This window comes from Epinephelus fuscoguttatus, linkage group LG11 (assembly GCF_011397635.1).
Source record: "Epinephelus fuscoguttatus linkage group LG11, E.fuscoguttatus.final_Chr_v1".
NCBI lineage: Eukaryota > Metazoa > Chordata > Actinopteri > Perciformes > Serranidae > Epinephelus > Epinephelus fuscoguttatus.
The window spans coordinates 17868403-17886341 of record NC_064762.1 but is presented as its reverse complement, the minus strand read 5'-3'; the positions used below and the strand labels follow the sequence as shown (position 1 = coordinate 17886341).

Below are 17939 nucleotides of genomic sequence, written 5' to 3'. Positions count from 1 at the left end.
GTGTGTGTGTGTGTATCTGTATCCCCTCACCCAGTGTCCAGAGGTGAGAAGCACTCACTACCTGTGTGTGGACAGCCTGCAACCTCCCCAGATCGTCATCAGCTTCTCTGCTCTGCTCCTCTGGGGAGATACTGCTGAGGAGAGTAAGGATTTACACACACACACACACACACACACACACAGATTCTCAGATATAAAAGGATTTTCTGAATCAAGCACTGTAAGGAGCTTGGCGCACGTCTCTGACAGCAATTACAGCTCTCCATCTAAGCATGCACAAACCCTACAGTATCACCTGTTTGGGATATACAGAGTATGTTAACATGCCTAAAAATGTATGAACATTTCATGACTGTGACCTACTGTGTTTTTAATACTTCACTGTGGTGTGTGACCGATCACATTTTCTCTGCTCTGCCTCACCTCATAGGAAAGGAGATGTCAGCAGCATGTAGGCCTGCACTGCTCACCACTCAGCCCCATTCCTGCAAAAGCCTGCGGTCTCAGCTGCCAGTTCTCACCATCAAGACCACCTCCTCAAAGGCAGCCATGCTTAACTTACCCCCAGGGTAGGACGGCATTAATGAATGCTGAGAACTGTGGACTGTATTGATCGAAATTAAAAGCTTAGATCAAGTTCACGAGCAGATCAGGATGTCACAAATCTGTGTTCCAAGACTCTGTAATGAAAGTGTATGTTAATCAGGATTCTCATTAGCTACTACCACAGTAGTATATCCTTTAGGCTACCTCTGCTCTATTACGTTTTTGGTTTAAAAACACATTGCGTCCACACTGCTCTGACAGTTTGGACTGGACCAAACATGGAGTGTCGACTGGTAGCTGGAGCGAGGTCTGTTCGCCAAGCATCACCGAGGTGCCCTTGAGCAAGGCACCAAGCCCCCAAACACCCAAGGCGCCTACCCAAGACATCTCCCCATTTAATTCATGTATAGGTCCTGTTTAGGATTAATTATTTCTTCTTCTTCTTCTTCGTCTTCTTCTTTGCATTCTTCGTTGTCTTCTTTGTCTTCATCTTCTTCGTCTTTGTCTTCTTCTTCATCTTCTTCGTCTTCTTCTTTGCATTCTTTGTCTTTTTTGTCGTCTTCATCTTCTTATTCGTCTTCTTCATCGCATTCTTTGCATTCTTCATCTTTTTTATCATCTTCTTTTTCTTTGTCTTCATCTTCGTTGTTGTCTTCTTTGTCTTCTTCCTTGCATTCTTTGTCTTTTTCGTCTTCTACGTCGTCTTTGTCGTCTTCTTCTTATTCGTGTTCTTCGTCGTCTTCTTTGCATCCTTCATCTTTTTCGTCTTTGTCGTCATCGTCTTCTTTGTCTTCATCTTTATCTTCTTCTTCTTTGTCTTCATCTTCCTCTTCATCTTCTCTTTAACCAAGTAACCAACCACAAAGTAGACAATCTGCTTCGTGTTTACACCAGCTTGCATGCCCAGTGTATGTGAATGGTCGTCTGATATGCATGTTTGTACAGACGGACATCGAGTCCTGAAACGGTGCTAAAATGCTTGTGTGTATGGATATTGTTTTTATATAAAACACCATTTTAAAATCTGAATGTATAAGTGTGGATGTGGCCTTACTTAGAGTATTTCTTATGGTAATATTTTGATTGTTTAGTAACATCTTGAGTCTACCATGCCGTGCTAATTAAATATTCTGCGCTATCTAGTCTTAACACTCAGTCTCATCATGGGTTTGCTGGCATCTTTCATTCTTTGATGTCTTTTTAACTCAGGAACTTTTCATATTTCACGTGTACGCAAACAAAATGTCATCCCGTCACTTCCATGCTTTCACCTCATAACCCTAAATTACCCCAAGCGCTTGTAAGCATGACACTAATGGTGCCAAGCTTTAATTCTAATCATGGGAACCTGGTGTAGAAATGTATGCATTTTTCTTGCACAGCACCCTCAGGATGTTGATGAAAGGAAAGCTTCACTCTCACTGTGATTTTAACACTATGCAGAGATCTACTTAAAGCTATCATGAAGCGAGCAGAGGATATCTGCCTACCTCAGATGCTCTGAAAAGCAGTAAAAAGCATCTGTCCTAGTCTCTATTAATGGGTGCTACTTGGCCTAGAAGCAGAGGGCCTAGTTTCTGGGGTCAGGTGCAGGTATGCAGCAGTGCAATTACCACTGAGCCATAATCACACACATAGCACTCAACTTATCATGCCCATACGCCCCACAGTACCCTCTCTCCAGCAGAGAATAGCTGATACGTCTTTTGGGCAGCAATCATTTTATAAGCACTTCTTCTCTTTGTATGTTCCCGTCAGCCCATCTGTATGTGTTACACTGTTTCCGCAATGTGTTATTTTCTCTCGTCTCCGCAGTGACCCTGTGTGCTTTCTTCTTCTACAGTTTTCGAACATACTGTCCTATGCTAATGTATTAATTTTAAAGAGGTTTTTGTCTCTCCTCCTTTGTACATCCGCTTTTCTTTCCCTCTCAATTTCCATTTGTCTCTTCCTCCTTTCATCTCTCCCACACTCTCCACCTTCTTTTCTCTCTCGCCCATCCATTTCCCTTTTGTATGCTGTCCTCTGCTTCTCCAGCACGAGCCCAGCTCCGCCTCACTGCTCATCCATCTAGTTAGGCTGTGATGGCTGAATTATGTAAAACTAATGGGGCCAAGGAAGTGGGGTTCCACTCTCTCATGCCTGACCAGGCCCTGTGAACTCAGCTTGGCACTTGGCAGGCAGGACATGAGGCTATAGCACTCCTGACTGTTTGACCCATTCAGTATTACTTGATAGAAACATAGTTCCACTATCAAGAGGAGAAAGGGGTTTTATTCAGTTAAATGAACTGTTATTTCATTCAGTTTTTCCTGTGATTGTGCCGTTGCCATTACCAAAAACTGTGAGACCAGAGGGTTGTCAAAGCAGCCTAATATTTAGACATTGTTCTACTTTGTACCCACATTGGGGAATAAAAATGAATTAGTCTAGGGTCTAACCTGGGGGTCAGGAACTACAAAGGGGGCACAAGATAATATTATGATATTGAGAGGATTAATAAGACTTGCCAAAAGTATCTTTGATAAATACTTATTTTTGTTGGAGAAAGTTTCAGGTATTCTTCCTTAGTGTTGTGACAAATCAGTAGACTAAATCCATCCCAATTATCTTATGAATCTCAGCTGCAATTTCTTGCCAATATGGTTGGATTTTTGGGCATGCCCAGAAAACATGACGATGCTTGGCCAGTGAAGTTCCCCGTTGCCTCCAACAAAAGCCCCAACTCTGTACACCTGTTCACAGTGCTGTTAGTGGAGGTTTGATAAACAATCACATAAACTCTTTCAGGGACCTTGAGTTTGCAGTAGTTGCCTGTGTCTCACCTATCTCTGTCTATTCGTATGTCCGATTCTTTCCCCTGTTTTTCTTTAATGTATCTTGTAGAATGATTCTTTGAATTTTGAATACTTCCATACAGTCTCGAAACTAACCTTTTAGTATCTTCCATTAAGTATGCATTTGAAAATATAGTAATCAGGTTGTGTTTGTTTATCTTCAAGCTTTGACATTTTTTTCTTGAAGTAGTCCTTAACTTGGTATCTGTAGAAGTCCTGCCTTTCTAGTTCAAATGCCTTTGAAATATCCTGATAGCTCTGTAATTTTCCGTTGGAGATGACCGAACAGAGAGGTGTGATACTTCTTCTGACCCACAGTTCAAATCTCCCATCCAACCTATCAGGTTCGAATTCCGGGTCAAATGCTATCCAACTCAAGATCCTTACCCGTTTCCATCCATCCATCCATCCATTTTCATCCGCTTATCCGGGGCCGGGTCGCGGGGGCAGCATGCCGAGCAAAGCACCCCAGACATCCTTCTCCCTGGCAACGCTTTCCAGCTCCTCCTGGGGGACCCCAAGGCGATCCCAAGCCAGATGAGATATGTAATCCCTCCAGCGTGTTCTGGGTCTGCCCCGGGGCCTCCTACCAGTGGGACAGGCTTGGGATACCTCCAGTGGTAAGCGCCCAGGAGGCATCCTAGTCAGATGCCCAAACCACCTCAACTGACCCCTTTCGACGCGAAGGAGCAGGGGCTCTACTCTGAGCTCCCTCCGGATGTCCAAGCTCCTCACCCTATCTCTAAGGCTGAGCCCAGCCACCCCGCAGAGGAGACTCATTTCCACTGCTTGTATCCGTGACCTCATTCTTTTGGTCACTATCCAGAGCTCATGACCATACTGTAGGTGAGGGTTGGGACGTAGATGGACCTCAGCTCCCTCTTCACCACAACGGTGCCTGTTTCTCCAATTGTAATTTACCACAGCTTAATAGAAAATAAAGTCCATTGTTACAGTTTACCATAGCTCCTTTCAGCCTGGCTTTCGTTGCCTAGTAAAGTCTGTATTGGAATATCTCTCTGAGTACTTTCCAAAGTTTGATTCACAAGTGTTCTCTTTTCTGTTTCTCAAAAAAAGGCCACATCACTCTTTGTTTGACCTTGTGGCAACAAGTGCAGCCAGTGAAACTCAGTCATGAAAGTCAAAACGATTTGGAGCTGCTGTTTTTTTAGAGCATTTTATATTGTGCCGTAAACCTGCATTGTGCATTCCTGTTTTAAAAATATTCTCTTTCTCTTCCCTCTAGGCGTCACGTGTTGTCCCTCCACACAAAGGCAGCACTTGGCTACCATGTTCACCTGTGCAGCAAGATACCTTTCATCTTTGGGGATGAAGATACCATCATGTCACAGCTTACCAAGGTGACTGCGGCCGTTAGTTATCAGTTGACAGTTTGTTTGCTGGGGTCCACCCAGGGATGGTTTTTGCTATGGGCAATGTGGGCAACTGCCCAGGGCGCAATCTATGTGAGCGCCCTCCAAAAAAAACCAAAAAGAAAACCCAAAACTCGCCAGTTTTCTAGACTACCGCTCATTTCCACGTCACGTTAGTGGAGTGGACGCTGGGGCGCCTCTATTATCATGTTTCAACCAGCAGCAGAAAGGAAAGGCGAGTCCTGGCGGTTGTGGGTTGAACGGGGGTCACAGACAGGAATACGGCGGAGGCTCATAGTGCTCTGCGGCGCAAGATAATGCCTTACCGGCGACAGAGAAGTCTGACTCCAGGTCCAGTAATTTCCTCTTTCACTGGTGTCATGACTGCCCAGTAGTACCTGGGTTGCAAGCCGGAGTCGAACTTGCGACCGCTGCAGCGAGGCATCACCTCTACACATGGGGCAGCGGCGCTATCCACTAAGCTACTGACGCTCCTGTTCCCTCCTTTTTCTTATGTCCCACACAGGCAAATCAAGAAATGGATGATCCCTCAACATGCCATCCTTTCTTAGTTTTCAGCCTTATGTTTGTGCTGCTGATTGTAACCTTTTTTAATACCATTTCCTCACACGATAAACAATGGGTGTAGGAGGCTTATGCTTGTGAGAACAACAAAGAAATAAAATGCTTTTTATCTCATCTGTCGTCCCCGATCCAGCACAGTTTATATGCTCATAGCAAATTTCCTGTAAACAATCCCGACGTGTTCCACCACCGTAAAATCACCGAAATGTATATGTATTGTGGGCATTCTGCTTTTCTCATCTGTTTAACTTACATTCTTGTTTAATTTGCGCCAGTAACATTTGAATGTTTCCTCCTGGTTTCCTATTTTCAACAGGAAAGTGCCCGTTTCACTGAGCAGGCCTTGTCCATCTTGAGGGCCCTGTCCAGAGTGGTGTCTTCCTTTAGCCATGAGCAGGACCAGCAGGCAGCAAGAAGAAGCCTAGAGGAGGCTCACTGCCCCCAAAACATCAACAACACCCTGGAAAAAGGGGAACACCACAAGGTAGCGTGTTTACCTGTGGTCTTATAGTTGGTATGTCTAGATGCAGCTGTCCTAAGCCACACTTTGCAGTGCACACATGACTATAAAGCATGTCACTGAGTTAATAATGAATGAGGGAAAACATCACCAGTCATATTGGTACTACTCATGAATTCCTGACCAGCCATGCTGTGTAGCAACTGTGCAACAAATGTTTCACCTCGCCATTCAAAAAGTTAGAGTTTTTTCGAGGATGTATAAGTATTTTATCACAGATGCCACCGCTGTGCACTACTTTTAGAATATTTTAAAAGTCACAGTTGTTTTTCGGCTGCCATGGACAATCATCAGCTCTGCCCAGAGGGGCTGCCTTATTTTCAGATAACTGCACAACCAGGATGCATACTGATGTAAACTGGCAATGTACTGAGCTAATACTCACAGTTACAAGGCTACCTGTTGCAGCTTTTACAATGCTGCTTCTTCTACTTTTTGGAACAGTAAAATAACATGTTTTTTAAAGTTTTTTATTTAAATAAGGTATCATATGCCAAGAATGTTTATTCTTATCAATGTCTGTAGAGTTTGATTGCTGGTAAAAGATGGATAATAACCCTGACCTATACTGTTATTGACAAAAGTGAATGAGGTTGTCTAACCACCTGCCTGCTGGAAGAACAGGGGGGTTCATATCGAAGGGTCATGAATTATCTCTTCTAGAAACTGTTATTCATGTATATTACAAAGTAAAAGACCAGGAAAAATAAGTGTCTTCATACACTGAATGTTCACATGGAGACACACACACAGCACGCAATTGCTTATACCCTTCTGCATATAGTAAGAGTAATAATAGTAGTAATTTATGCCCGTCCTTCTGAACAGTTTTCCAAAATAAATGCACATAATAAAGAGTAAATAACAATCCATCCATCCATCCATCCATCCATTTTCATCCACTTATCCCATGCCGGGTGGCTGGGGCAGCAGGCCAAGCAAAGTACCCGAGACATCCCTCTCCCCAGCAGCGCTTCCCAGCTCCTCCTGGGGGACCCCGAGGCGTTCCCAGGCCAGATGAGATATGAAATATAGAGTGAAATGGTGTAGACTGAATTGACTGCATTACTGACTAAGCATGGTTATTGTATGCGTGTGTGTGTGTGTGTGTGTGTGTTTAGGTGTTCAACTCTGCAGTTTACCACATGTTCAGTGAGGCTCTGGGCAGGAAGCTAACAGCAGAGGAGCGGTTTGCTATACTGGCCCTCACAGCTGACCCTTCGCTCTTGGCCACTGACCCCAAAAAACAGCCCTCTACATGTAAGTGCTATTTGTGTGTTTTTGAATTTTGTACACTGCCCATCAATTCAGAAATAATTTCCTATTACTGTTTTTAAAATCATTCACTCATTGTACCATATTTGACTAGTTTTCGTAGTATAGTAATCAATATTAACATGCAGAATTCTGCTGTTACTCTGCTCAGTGGATGCAGAGTCAAAGCGTCCAGAAGGCTGGAGAGACAGGGAGCCGACAGACAGCGAGGTCAAGGCAGCCACCATTCTGCAGGCTGGATTCAAAGGGCACTTGGTGCGAGAGATTTTCCATGCCTCGAAACCAGGTTAGCACTCTCATACACACGTCTTCATTCAAGTTTTATGGTCAGTTTTAAATCATATATTTCATTTGAATAGTTGAAAATCCTAGCTTATTACTTTTGATTACACTGTCTGAGAGGAATACTTCATGCTCCAAATGAACATTTGTGCTGTGTATCACATACTCACCCCATGATATGTTGAATTTGTGAGAAGTTTGTTTTTCTCGCATGCCTCTGGTGACTGAAGAATCCAAAAAATATATATATTCTTGAGTTGAAGTCGTAGGGGTCAGCATTTGACAACTACAAAACTGTATCAAGACATGTGTTTACAAAGTCTCATTCATCCAGTCGGTTCTCGGTACATCCCAAACAGACGGCCTTTTCCATGAGGGAACTGAACTGAAAGTGAAACTTATCTGTATTCTTTTCAAACCCAGACTCCATCGACAAAAACAGTAATTTTACCTTGCTAAACGGGGGAGCTGCCAATCTACTGCTGCCTCGATTAGTTAGTTTGCTTGGTGTTTCAAAGGGACACACAATGACACAAACTTATAATTAAGGCAGTGGTAAACCAGCTGCTCTCGTGTTCAGCAAGGTAAAATGGCTGTTGTTGTCAGTAGAGGGTACGTTATGAATCACATACCTTTGCTTTTTACTTTTAGTATGTACTGCAGCTGCCCCTTAAAGAGTACGTACTGTTGCATGCAGTGTGCACAAAATCGGGACATACTACTTTCTCATAACATTACGCCCTGAATTATGACCCTCTTACTTTTATATCTGTTACCTTGGAGATTAAGAAAATCACCAAGTTCACCAGAGTTGGAGATCAACCTGTAGAGCTCTGCTGTTGTTATTCTGCAATGTGTGTAGTTTACAGTGGTGGAAAAAAGTTTTCGGACACTCCATGCATTTGTGAAATATTGCATTAAGAATCACTCTTAGGTCTTCAAGTGCAATTTCTTTTAGTACAGTCACAGCCAAAATACTAAATAAATCCTAAAAAAAGCCATTAAAAACTGATTGATTGGTCAACATTGATTGGTTCCATAAAAATACATAAGAAATTTTGAGTATTGGGTCATTTTGGTACCAGTGATGAAGGTCGTTCTTTTTATTAAAAGACACAATTTTTGTTGCCAAGCTTCGTGTCTACATAAAGCCAGCACATTTGAAAGTTCTTCAGACACAAAAATGACTAAAACAAGGAACCTAACGCAGGAAACACGCCTGAAGATAAAGATTCTCAGTCAGGAAGGGTACAACTGCCGCCAGATAGCCAGGAAGTGCAGATGCAGTCCTTCAGCAGTTGGATACACTCTGCAGAAATACAGACGAACCAACAGCTTGGAAGACAAACCAAGATCTGGGCGTCCAAGGGTTTCTTCAGCAAGAAATGACCGCATCCTGATCCGCATGTGCAGGCAAAACCGCCGAATGACATCACAGGAGCTTCAGCAGCAGTGGTCAAACCAAACTGGTGTCCAGTGTTCCACCCGCACTGTACGTGGCCGACTTTTAGATCATGGCTTAAGGTCCTGCAAGGCTATCAAGAAGCCCCTGATCAATGAGAGACAGAGGTTAGCTCGGCGTCGTTGGGCCCAGGCACACAAGAACTGGACAGCCAGGAATTGGAAGAAGATTTTGTGGTCAGATGAGTCCAGTTTCCAGCTTTATCTTCCTCCTACTAATGTGAGGGTACACAGAAGGCCAGGCGAAGCATTATCTCCAGCATGTACAGTACCTACTGTCAAGCATGGTGGAGGCAGTATCATGGTTTGGGGATGCATGAGTACATCCCACACATTGAACTCTACCAAGTATTGTACCATTCTCGAAACCCACATGCTCTCTTCTACGCGTGCACTGTTAGGTCGAGGTAAAAACTGGATGTTTCAACAAGATAATGCCCCTTGCCACACATCCAAGGCCAGTAGAACTTGGCTGCAGGAGCACAGTATCCAGGTCTTAGAGTGGCCAGCTCAATCCCCGGACATGAGCCCCATTGAAAATCTGTGGTGGATTATCAAAAGGTCTGTTTCAAAGCATAAACCAAAGAATTTAGAAGAATTAAAAGCAGTAATTCAAGAAGAATGGGACAAGATTACCCCTCAACAGTGTGAAAGGCTCGTGGGGAACATGCCAGCCAGGATTAGAGCTCTACTACGGGCCAGTGGCAGGACTACTAAATATTAATTTGATGATGTGATGGTTTATTTATTTTTTGTTCAGTTTTGAACACATTCTCTGTTATTTGTTGACTTTGATACTGACAATGTTGAGAACTGACATATTGAAACTGTCAAGAATTTAGTTTTGTTAGTTTTTCTTGTAAACAATAAACAAAAAAATATAATTTGTATTTGTTTGTATCTGTCTAATGCAGCCACACCTTTTGAAACACAAAAAAGATTTTTCCACAAATATTTCATGATAATATTTGAGATTGTGTAAAATTTTAAGGGTGTCCGAAAACTTTTTTCCACCACTGTAACTTTAAAGTTGTACCTGCACAGATTGTAGATTCTAACATTATATTTGTGACAGTGAAATCACATCTGCAGTTCTCTGTCATTGTTATTTTCATAGTTGCGTCCTTTTGTTGTTTGTAATATTTATGATTATTTTGTTTACCTTAACAATTAATATTCCTTTTATTACTGTTTGACTGATCATCACTTACTTGAATGCGCTATCATCAGTCATTGCGACTTCTGACAGCTGTCAATCAGGTGTCATCTGTTTGCGGGTCAGTCAATGTGACGTGTTGTCCGTTGCGTAGAGGGTTGTGGGTCAGAATAGCCAGAAAAGCATGCTGGCTTACATACTGCCAAATTGGACCTGATATAGTAGAACATCCTGATGTTTTGGGCATACTGCATTTGACATGCTATGTATTGGGGCAAGGGCGGCACGGTGGTGTGGTGGTTAGCACTCTCGCCTCACAGCAAGAGGGTTGCCGGTTCGATCCCAGGCGTGGGAGCCCTTCTGCGTGGGTTCTCTCCGGGCACTCCGGCTTCCTCCCACATTCCAAAGACATGCAGAGTGGGGACTAGGTTAATTGATAACTCTAAATTGTCCGTAGGTGTGAATGTGAGCGTATGTGTCAGCCCTGCGATAGTCTGGCGACCTGTCCAGGGTGTACCCTGCCTCTCGCGACCCTCAAGAGGATGAAGCAGTTAGAAGATGAATGAATGTATTGGGGCATAATAAATCTTTTTGTGGCATACTGTATAGTATGGTACTGTGGGTATTGGAATGCACAGATAGTCTGGCTTTGAAGAGAATCTCTCTTTCAGTTCATCTCCTGGAATAGACTTGGATTATACCACATGAGTTGTGGTAAAGTTTGTATATGCATGCTTTGATATAGTTTTGCTGCTGTAAAACTTGGACCCCTATGACTCCAATTCATCTGGAATTTTCTCAGTTTCTGGATTCTTCATTCACCGGAGGCATGGAAGAAAACCAAATTTTTCTTAACCAATTCATTATGTCATGGGGTGGAGTAATCAATATACAAATGGTCATTTGGGGGTGAAGTTTTCCTTTAAATTCTACTTGCTTCTTCAGTGCTCAGTGTTTGAAAGACAAACCGATATGCAGCCATTGGGAAGGTTAAAGGGGTCAAATAAAACAACAAAATACCTGATTCATTTGTAGATTATTATTTAGTGCACAAAAACACACATGCACACACAAAATGCCTCCTGTGTCTTACAGTCACTGTTTGATTTACCCCGATGGCATATATCGAGCTTCTGAGCAGAGGCAGAAATATGTATTGATGAGACTGCCACTCTCAATAACACACCCTGACAGATGAGGTGGCCACAGTGGGGACATACACACATGTAGGAGACGCACACAGGCATGCACACGACATTCTTGCATCGATGGCTTAACTTCTCAGTAGTGACAGCAAATGAAAGATGGAGAGGAGAAGACGTGGAGACACTGGACAGCTGGCAGGAGAGAATGAGAGATTACACGGAGAGACAGAACTGAGCTGCTTTTCCTTTGTAAATTTAGTCATCACTGTTGCTTTGGAATTATGTTTTATTTTTGTTTCTCCCACTGTTTCAGTGCCAGTTATGCTCTTGTGCAGGTTGCGAGCAGTTTAAAAGGTTTCATCAGTTCCTCATTAAATTTTTTTCTAATATCTAATTTTCTCTAGAAGTGGTGATAATTATCTTACTGTGAAGGTGCGCTGCTGTTTGCAGCTTTTTATTGCCCAGACAGTCTCTATTTATTGCAGGGATCCTGAAGCTACTCGTGTCTTCTCCAGACCCAACACATGACTCTGTCACCCTCTAAATAATGTGCACATAAGGGAGTATGCACAGCCTCATTAATGCAATATTTGCATAAAAAAGTGCTGCACAATTATGTCAGTGTGTTTTTTTTAAGGCTTGAAAATGTACTTCAAGCATACCAGACATCCAAAATATCTACATCATTATAAAACCCATCTGCCAGCAACCTTAAAAATATTGCTGGTGGTTATGTGGCATTAACATGAGCGCACACACAGGCTGAACAGCTTGACTTCGACGAAATAGGCCTGCCATGGTTAATTTCTTTCAAATTTTATTCATTTACTTGTCAAAGCACAAAGTGCAGCTTTCAGAGTGGCACTTACAGTAATGGCAAAACACCAATCATATTTAAAAAAAAAACACCGCCTGTCTAACTACACTTTGAAAAGCCATTCATTTAAAGAAAAGTAAGAACTTGTCTTTTCTTATTTCTTTCACTGCACATCTGTTTATACCACATATTTCTGCACAACTCTCTTTTCCTCCTCGCTCTTTCCCTCTGTATGTTCCCCATCTACTCTTTCCTGTCGGCCTTTTTCTGTCTGTCTGTTGCCTCTCTCTTTGGTTCTGAAGATGATAGGAGGTCTTCATCTCTCAATAGCCAGCCTTGGCCCGCTATAATGGCTGTATCAATTTGGAAAAGTGGCCATTTGAAAAGCGAGAGCCGAGCACCAGGGAAGGGGAGGGGTGGAGGGAGGATGTGAGGACACCTATGTCACAGTCAGATGTGAAAACTTCCATCATGCAGCTGTCGTCTTGGAGCGTTTCTCTCACTTATATGCACAAACACACACTTACTGACACACACTTAGTCATGAACACATAGTGCTGCATCTTTTATCAAATGTTCTGTTCTGTCCTGTCGGGGTGGTTACCTGTCTGGTGAGATGAGTGAGAAAGTTGATGTTAAGGTGTGAATAATCTCCTCCATCACCTCTCGCTGAATGAGGCTAAAATACGTTTTGCAATTCCTACTTACTCCCCTGATCTAGGTCAGCTGCAGTAATGATTTCATGTGTTTGACAGCAATATGGTTCATCTTCCATCTTTAATGCTGGCTACTTTACTGTGTGTGTGCTCGTGTTATCCAGGCACAAAGGAGAACCTCGCTGCATCCAAGATCCTCTCAGACATGTGGACGAAGGTTGAATCAGATGCAGAGAAACATGCAGCACTGTTGCTACGGTAAATGAAGACTACAAATGCATAACCACAATGACTCTGTGTGCACATCATCTATCATCACTCAGTGTAGGAATTGTGCAGACACACCTTATTAACGCAGCAGGTATTCATTCAACCAAATGTCTTCATATGAGAGAATACAGAGGCTCCTCCTACAGTCCTGTGCCAATGCTATGTACATTGTATGGCATGCATTTAGCCTCTCTGTCGCACAGCATGCCCAGAATCTGCTCCCTCTCCTGGTTATGGCGGCCTGTGGCGGCCAGGCAGGGAGCATTTTCCACATTGTGTTCCATCTTTTCCCAGTGGTACCATCTGCTGTTTATCCTCTCCTCGTTCCAATCGGCTAGCAGCGTCTGCCGAATGACCCGCTGCCTGGGGAAGTATGTGTGTGCATGAGCACTGAGAGCTTGGTCAGTGTGTGTGTGTGTGTGAGTGTGTGTGTGTGGAGGGTGGGATGGGGGTTGGTGGGGTGTTATGAGCCTGTGAGCATGTGTTTTCCTTAACCGGCATCCACTTCAGTCAAAGTTCATGCTGAGATGTGAAGTGCATCTATCTTCCTCTGAGGTAGTGGGGTTTTATTTCTTTTCTTTTTTTTTTTTTTTACTGGATTTCCTCATAGACTGTATATTAAGATGGATGTCACCTCTACACCTCCTCCCTCTGTGCAAAAATGATGCCAGAATATCTCAGATACAGGCGCTGCCATTTTGTGCTGGTGACATCATTTGGAGCCAGAGTCGGCGCAGTAGCTATTGGGAAGTGGAGCAATTTCAAACACACTTATTTGCAGACAGCTGTCAATCATGATTTCACACCTGCTTTTTATAACATAGAATAACTAAGGACCTGTGTGTACATTGTGTTTTTTATTTTTGAGCATCTGTGTCTTTCTTCAGAGAGCTCCGAATTTTTTGGGCAGCAGCTCCAAGCGCTTTGAGCTGAAAATCTCTACTTGTTGTCATCACTCCCACTCCCTTAGCTACTGTCTGTTCCAAGTTGTATGATACGTAAATCAGAAACTCATAAGTCACAATCAGTACGTTTACATGGACAGTTTAATTCCACTTTGATTCGTAATGAAAGACCATTCCGATTAAAAGTGGTCATGTAAACGGTCATTCTGATTGAAAATTAAATCTGATTAAAGGGAGTGGTTTATTCCGTTTGTCATTCCGAATGAGAGAATTTTGTGTGCATGTAAATGCTCATTCCTCTTTAAGTTCATTCCGGTCTTTCTGCGCATGCTCGTTTCCTTGCCCTTCTAGGGCGATGACGTATGTATCGCGCATAGCAACGGGCTGTGATAGAGCAGTCGGACTTGTTGCACTCACCAGTTTCCATTCGCCAAAGCACGGTCTTCTGTCTCCCTCCTTCGACCTTCTACCTCCCTTCTCCTGCTCAACAGATGAAGCATTAGCAGAACAAGGTTGTTGTCGTACTGCTGCTTCAAGAATATAAGCAAAACAAGCCTGAAAAAGGCACTAAGAACGGCGTCGTCAAGTATCTTGTTATCCGGAGCGAGGACTACAATGTTTTCTTCCGGTAAACGTAAACACGTAACATCCGCCCTGCCCCCTATCCAATCAGAAACCTTCCCTGCCCCAAACCTTGCGCAGACCTGAATAAAGGCGATTAAACTGATCTCCTGTGTAAACCCTCATTCGGAATGAATATTTCTCATGTAAACTACCTGGAAAGACTTCAATCCGAATGATTTCATTCAGATTTATTTCATTCTGAATGAGAAGCCATCATGTAACTGCACCCAATGAAGACAGAAAAGCCAATTTGTGGGAGCTGAACGGCTGGACCATGTGTTATTGTGTGTGTAAGCTGGTTGTTAATGTAGTATTATATTAGCTACCCAGCTAATGGCAAGACATTGTTGTCAAAGAAACCAAACCCACATGTAGCGCATTGTTACAAAAAGTGCTGAGAGCTTTTTATATGAAGTGCTGGGAAAAGTGCTTTTCTGCTAAAGAAAAATGCTATATTCACACGCCCTCATTAAAATCAAGAAAAATTAACACCTGAACATACATCATCATGATAATACCTACCTAAAATGACCTCAACCATCTTTGGGAAAAATTCATTTGACATGTACTTTTGGGGAGCTGTCATTTCATCCATCTTTATTATACAACCAGTTACATTAGGGTTATTTTTTCTCCAAAACATTTGTGTAAATTATTTTCTGAGAATAGATTTTGTTCTTTTCACAATGTGTGAGGTTTTAATACCTCATTTAAAATTTTTTCACTGACTACATTTACACACACAAAATATACCATTTTTTGCCCTTATTCCAAAAAAAGACAATATTCCTACTAAACTGTTTACATGACAAATAAAAATGAATATTCCACTAATATTCCCAGTTACAGGCAGCAGTGAATACTCCAGTTAACATGCCCCAAAGTGTGGTTTATCACGTTAAATTATAGAGAAGTGTAACAGCTGGAGACACATCACTTTGCTTCTTTGCATTAAAATGACGACCTTCAGCATTGCGATATTTGCACATATTCAAAAACCTGTTAATATCCAAATCCTTCATAATGTTTAAAAGTAGATGTGTCTCTTGTTCCGACCAGAAACGTGGGGCTTTTCTTTTGGGCATGCATCTCTACACCAGCTTTGCAAACTGTTGGCGAATTGTTGTGTGTACAACACATCCATGACAACACACAGAGCTGACTGTAAACAGAGGGGAGGCCATGTGTCGCAAACTGCAGTAGAAACCCCAGTTAAGACGCATGTTCTTAATGTGTTTTATACATGCCCAAAGAATGCCATTAAAACCCAAATAACACAGGCATATCCCACGTTTTTATGGGAAAATGCTCAGTTTGGAAAAGGCCTAATTTGGAATATCTAAACTAGTGTTACCCAACTGGGGGGAGTAAGGGACCTGGATAATGGGCAGGGGGGGCTGGTCCAAAAAAAGTAAAGAACCACTTATGTAGACGGACTTTGCTGTTTACATGACCTGTATCAAAGTCAGAATGTTGTCATATTCTGAATAATAGTAGAATATTAGTGTGCATGCAAACGTAGTCAATGTGCTCTGCCCTTTTGTGTTCCCTGCACAGATACATCATCGACCACTCTGAGAGGAAAGCAGAGCTCTACCCCTGTCAGCAGGATGAATGGACCAGAATCACCTTCGCTGATTACTCTGTCTCTATTCCAGACGCAGCCAACTCCTGGGTCTTGGTCTTTAGGTTGGAGAACATTGCAACTTAAGGGTTGTTAAACTTGTCACTGAAAGAAAACATGTCTTGGAAAATCTGGGTGAATCTGGGTGTAAATGCCTGATGTCTGCTTCTTACCTAATGTCATTATGTTTGCACTCAGCACTGGTGAAGCTAATATCTGGACATGTGTAGATATCTTAAGGTTACAGATATAACCCCGGTTCTACCGACTATTTGGTCAGACCTGATATCTTGGTGTTTACTTCATGTTTGTTGTTTGTACAGAGAGGTGTTCCTGGTTCCTAAAGAAATGCTGCTGGTACCAAAGGTCTACTCCCCAATCCCTAACTGTCTGCTGCACGTCATAAATAACGACACAGGAGAGGAGCTGGACATGATTTTCAATAAAGTACCGACCCATGTCTATCAACCCAACAAGGTCTGTGGATGCTATGAATCCTTGCACTACAAACCTTCATGTTCATTTTTTTGGTAAATTTTTAATATTAGCATATTCCCAGTCGTCCTATTATCATGATAAATTGCTTCACTTTAGAAATGCTTCCTGCCTGAATCAATCAAAAACTGGCTACAGGCTTGTTATTGACTGAATCTCTGTGTATCTCTTGTTCCAGCTTGGCTACACCTTTGTAGCAGAGGCTGTCACACCTGAATCACCTCCTGTTGGGGCCAAATGGAGGATGCGCCTGATTGGCTCAAGGGAACTCCTCCTAAAACTGTCCCATGAGAGTCCTCTCAACACGTTCTCAGTGAAGGAATTCCGGGATTACTACATTCCCAATGACAAAAACCTTATCTGTCGGTAAGAGAAACATGGGCTGCATATTTAATTGGCAGATTAAGTCGAATCATCATCATAGGATTTATACTGGTCAATAAAAAATCATTGTTCCTGAGGTGGATCATAAAAATAAACTTCGTCCAATAGCTCAAAGCCCAATGATTCTCACTGACACTACAGTATACGATGTTTTATTATTAGAGGGTGTGACAATAGTTAAAGAGCAAGAAAGCTGTTGAAAAGCCCCATTTTTTAAACACAAGCCCACATCAGAGATACTCTGAGAGATTAATGGTACCTACAGTAATTTGACACTTTTCCACAGTTACTTTGTGCAGGTGACGGCAGACGTATTGGGAACAATTCAGTTTCAGACTTCGAAGCCAGATGTGTTGATCCGCCTGTCCGTTCTGGACCAGGAGAAGGAGGTGGCCGGCAACACTGGGAAGGGCCATGTGGTGATTCCTGTGTTCTGCTTCCTGGCCGACAAAGGTGAGACTTAAAGTTTAGTAATCAAAGTAAGTGAATGATCATCTTCTGGATCATGGCAGAAGACTGTCTCTTATCTAAGGTTGCAGGGATATACCAGTTTAATGGTATACCAGGATATGTCATACCATGTACATTTGCTTATCTATGATATTGGTGAAAAAATGCAACGGGGTGTTGGATCTCCCCTTTATTTTAGTTATTTTCTAAGGGAGGACTTTTTAAACATAGTTCCATTAACAAAATGTTTTCAAGTTTCAGTTATAGTAATGAAATGTTTGTTCAATCAACGATAACCCTTCTGTTTTCATTCCTTTAAGGGTCATTCTGACTGATGATAATAACAATTTTGTAATACCATGATACTGTGAAAACGCAATATTTTCTGAAATGGTTACCTTACTGTGAGAATCTCATACTGTTGCAACCATACTTTTATCTGAGTGTTGGAAAGTTACATGTTCAGTATCTGTTTTCTTCTGTGGTGATCTTTTTGGCTGGACTGCAGAGGCAAGGTCAGCCCTATGAACAAGA

General features: G+C 42.4%; 1 protein-coding gene across 1 annotated transcript in view; it reads left to right on the top strand.

Annotated features, from left to right (window-relative positions):
* adgb (androglobin) overlaps positions 1 to 17939 on the top strand; it is a 79356-nt gene that overhangs the window by 37208 nt on the left and 24209 nt on the right. Inside the window, exons 17-27 of the mRNA XM_049589388.1 lie at positions 35 to 143; positions 431 to 569; positions 4630 to 4744; positions 5658 to 5825; positions 6983 to 7121; positions 7288 to 7422; positions 12818 to 12911; positions 16010 to 16141; positions 16400 to 16553; positions 16750 to 16937; positions 17242 to 17408. Of these exons, the coding sequence (XP_049445345.1) occupies positions 35 to 143; positions 431 to 569; positions 4630 to 4744; positions 5658 to 5825; positions 6983 to 7121; positions 7288 to 7422; positions 12818 to 12911; positions 16010 to 16141; positions 16400 to 16553; positions 16750 to 16937; positions 17242 to 17408 (1540 nt within the window). The remainder of the gene's footprint in view (positions 1 to 34; positions 144 to 430; positions 570 to 4629; positions 4745 to 5657; positions 5826 to 6982; positions 7122 to 7287; positions 7423 to 12817; positions 12912 to 16009; positions 16142 to 16399; positions 16554 to 16749; positions 16938 to 17241; positions 17409 to 17939) is intronic.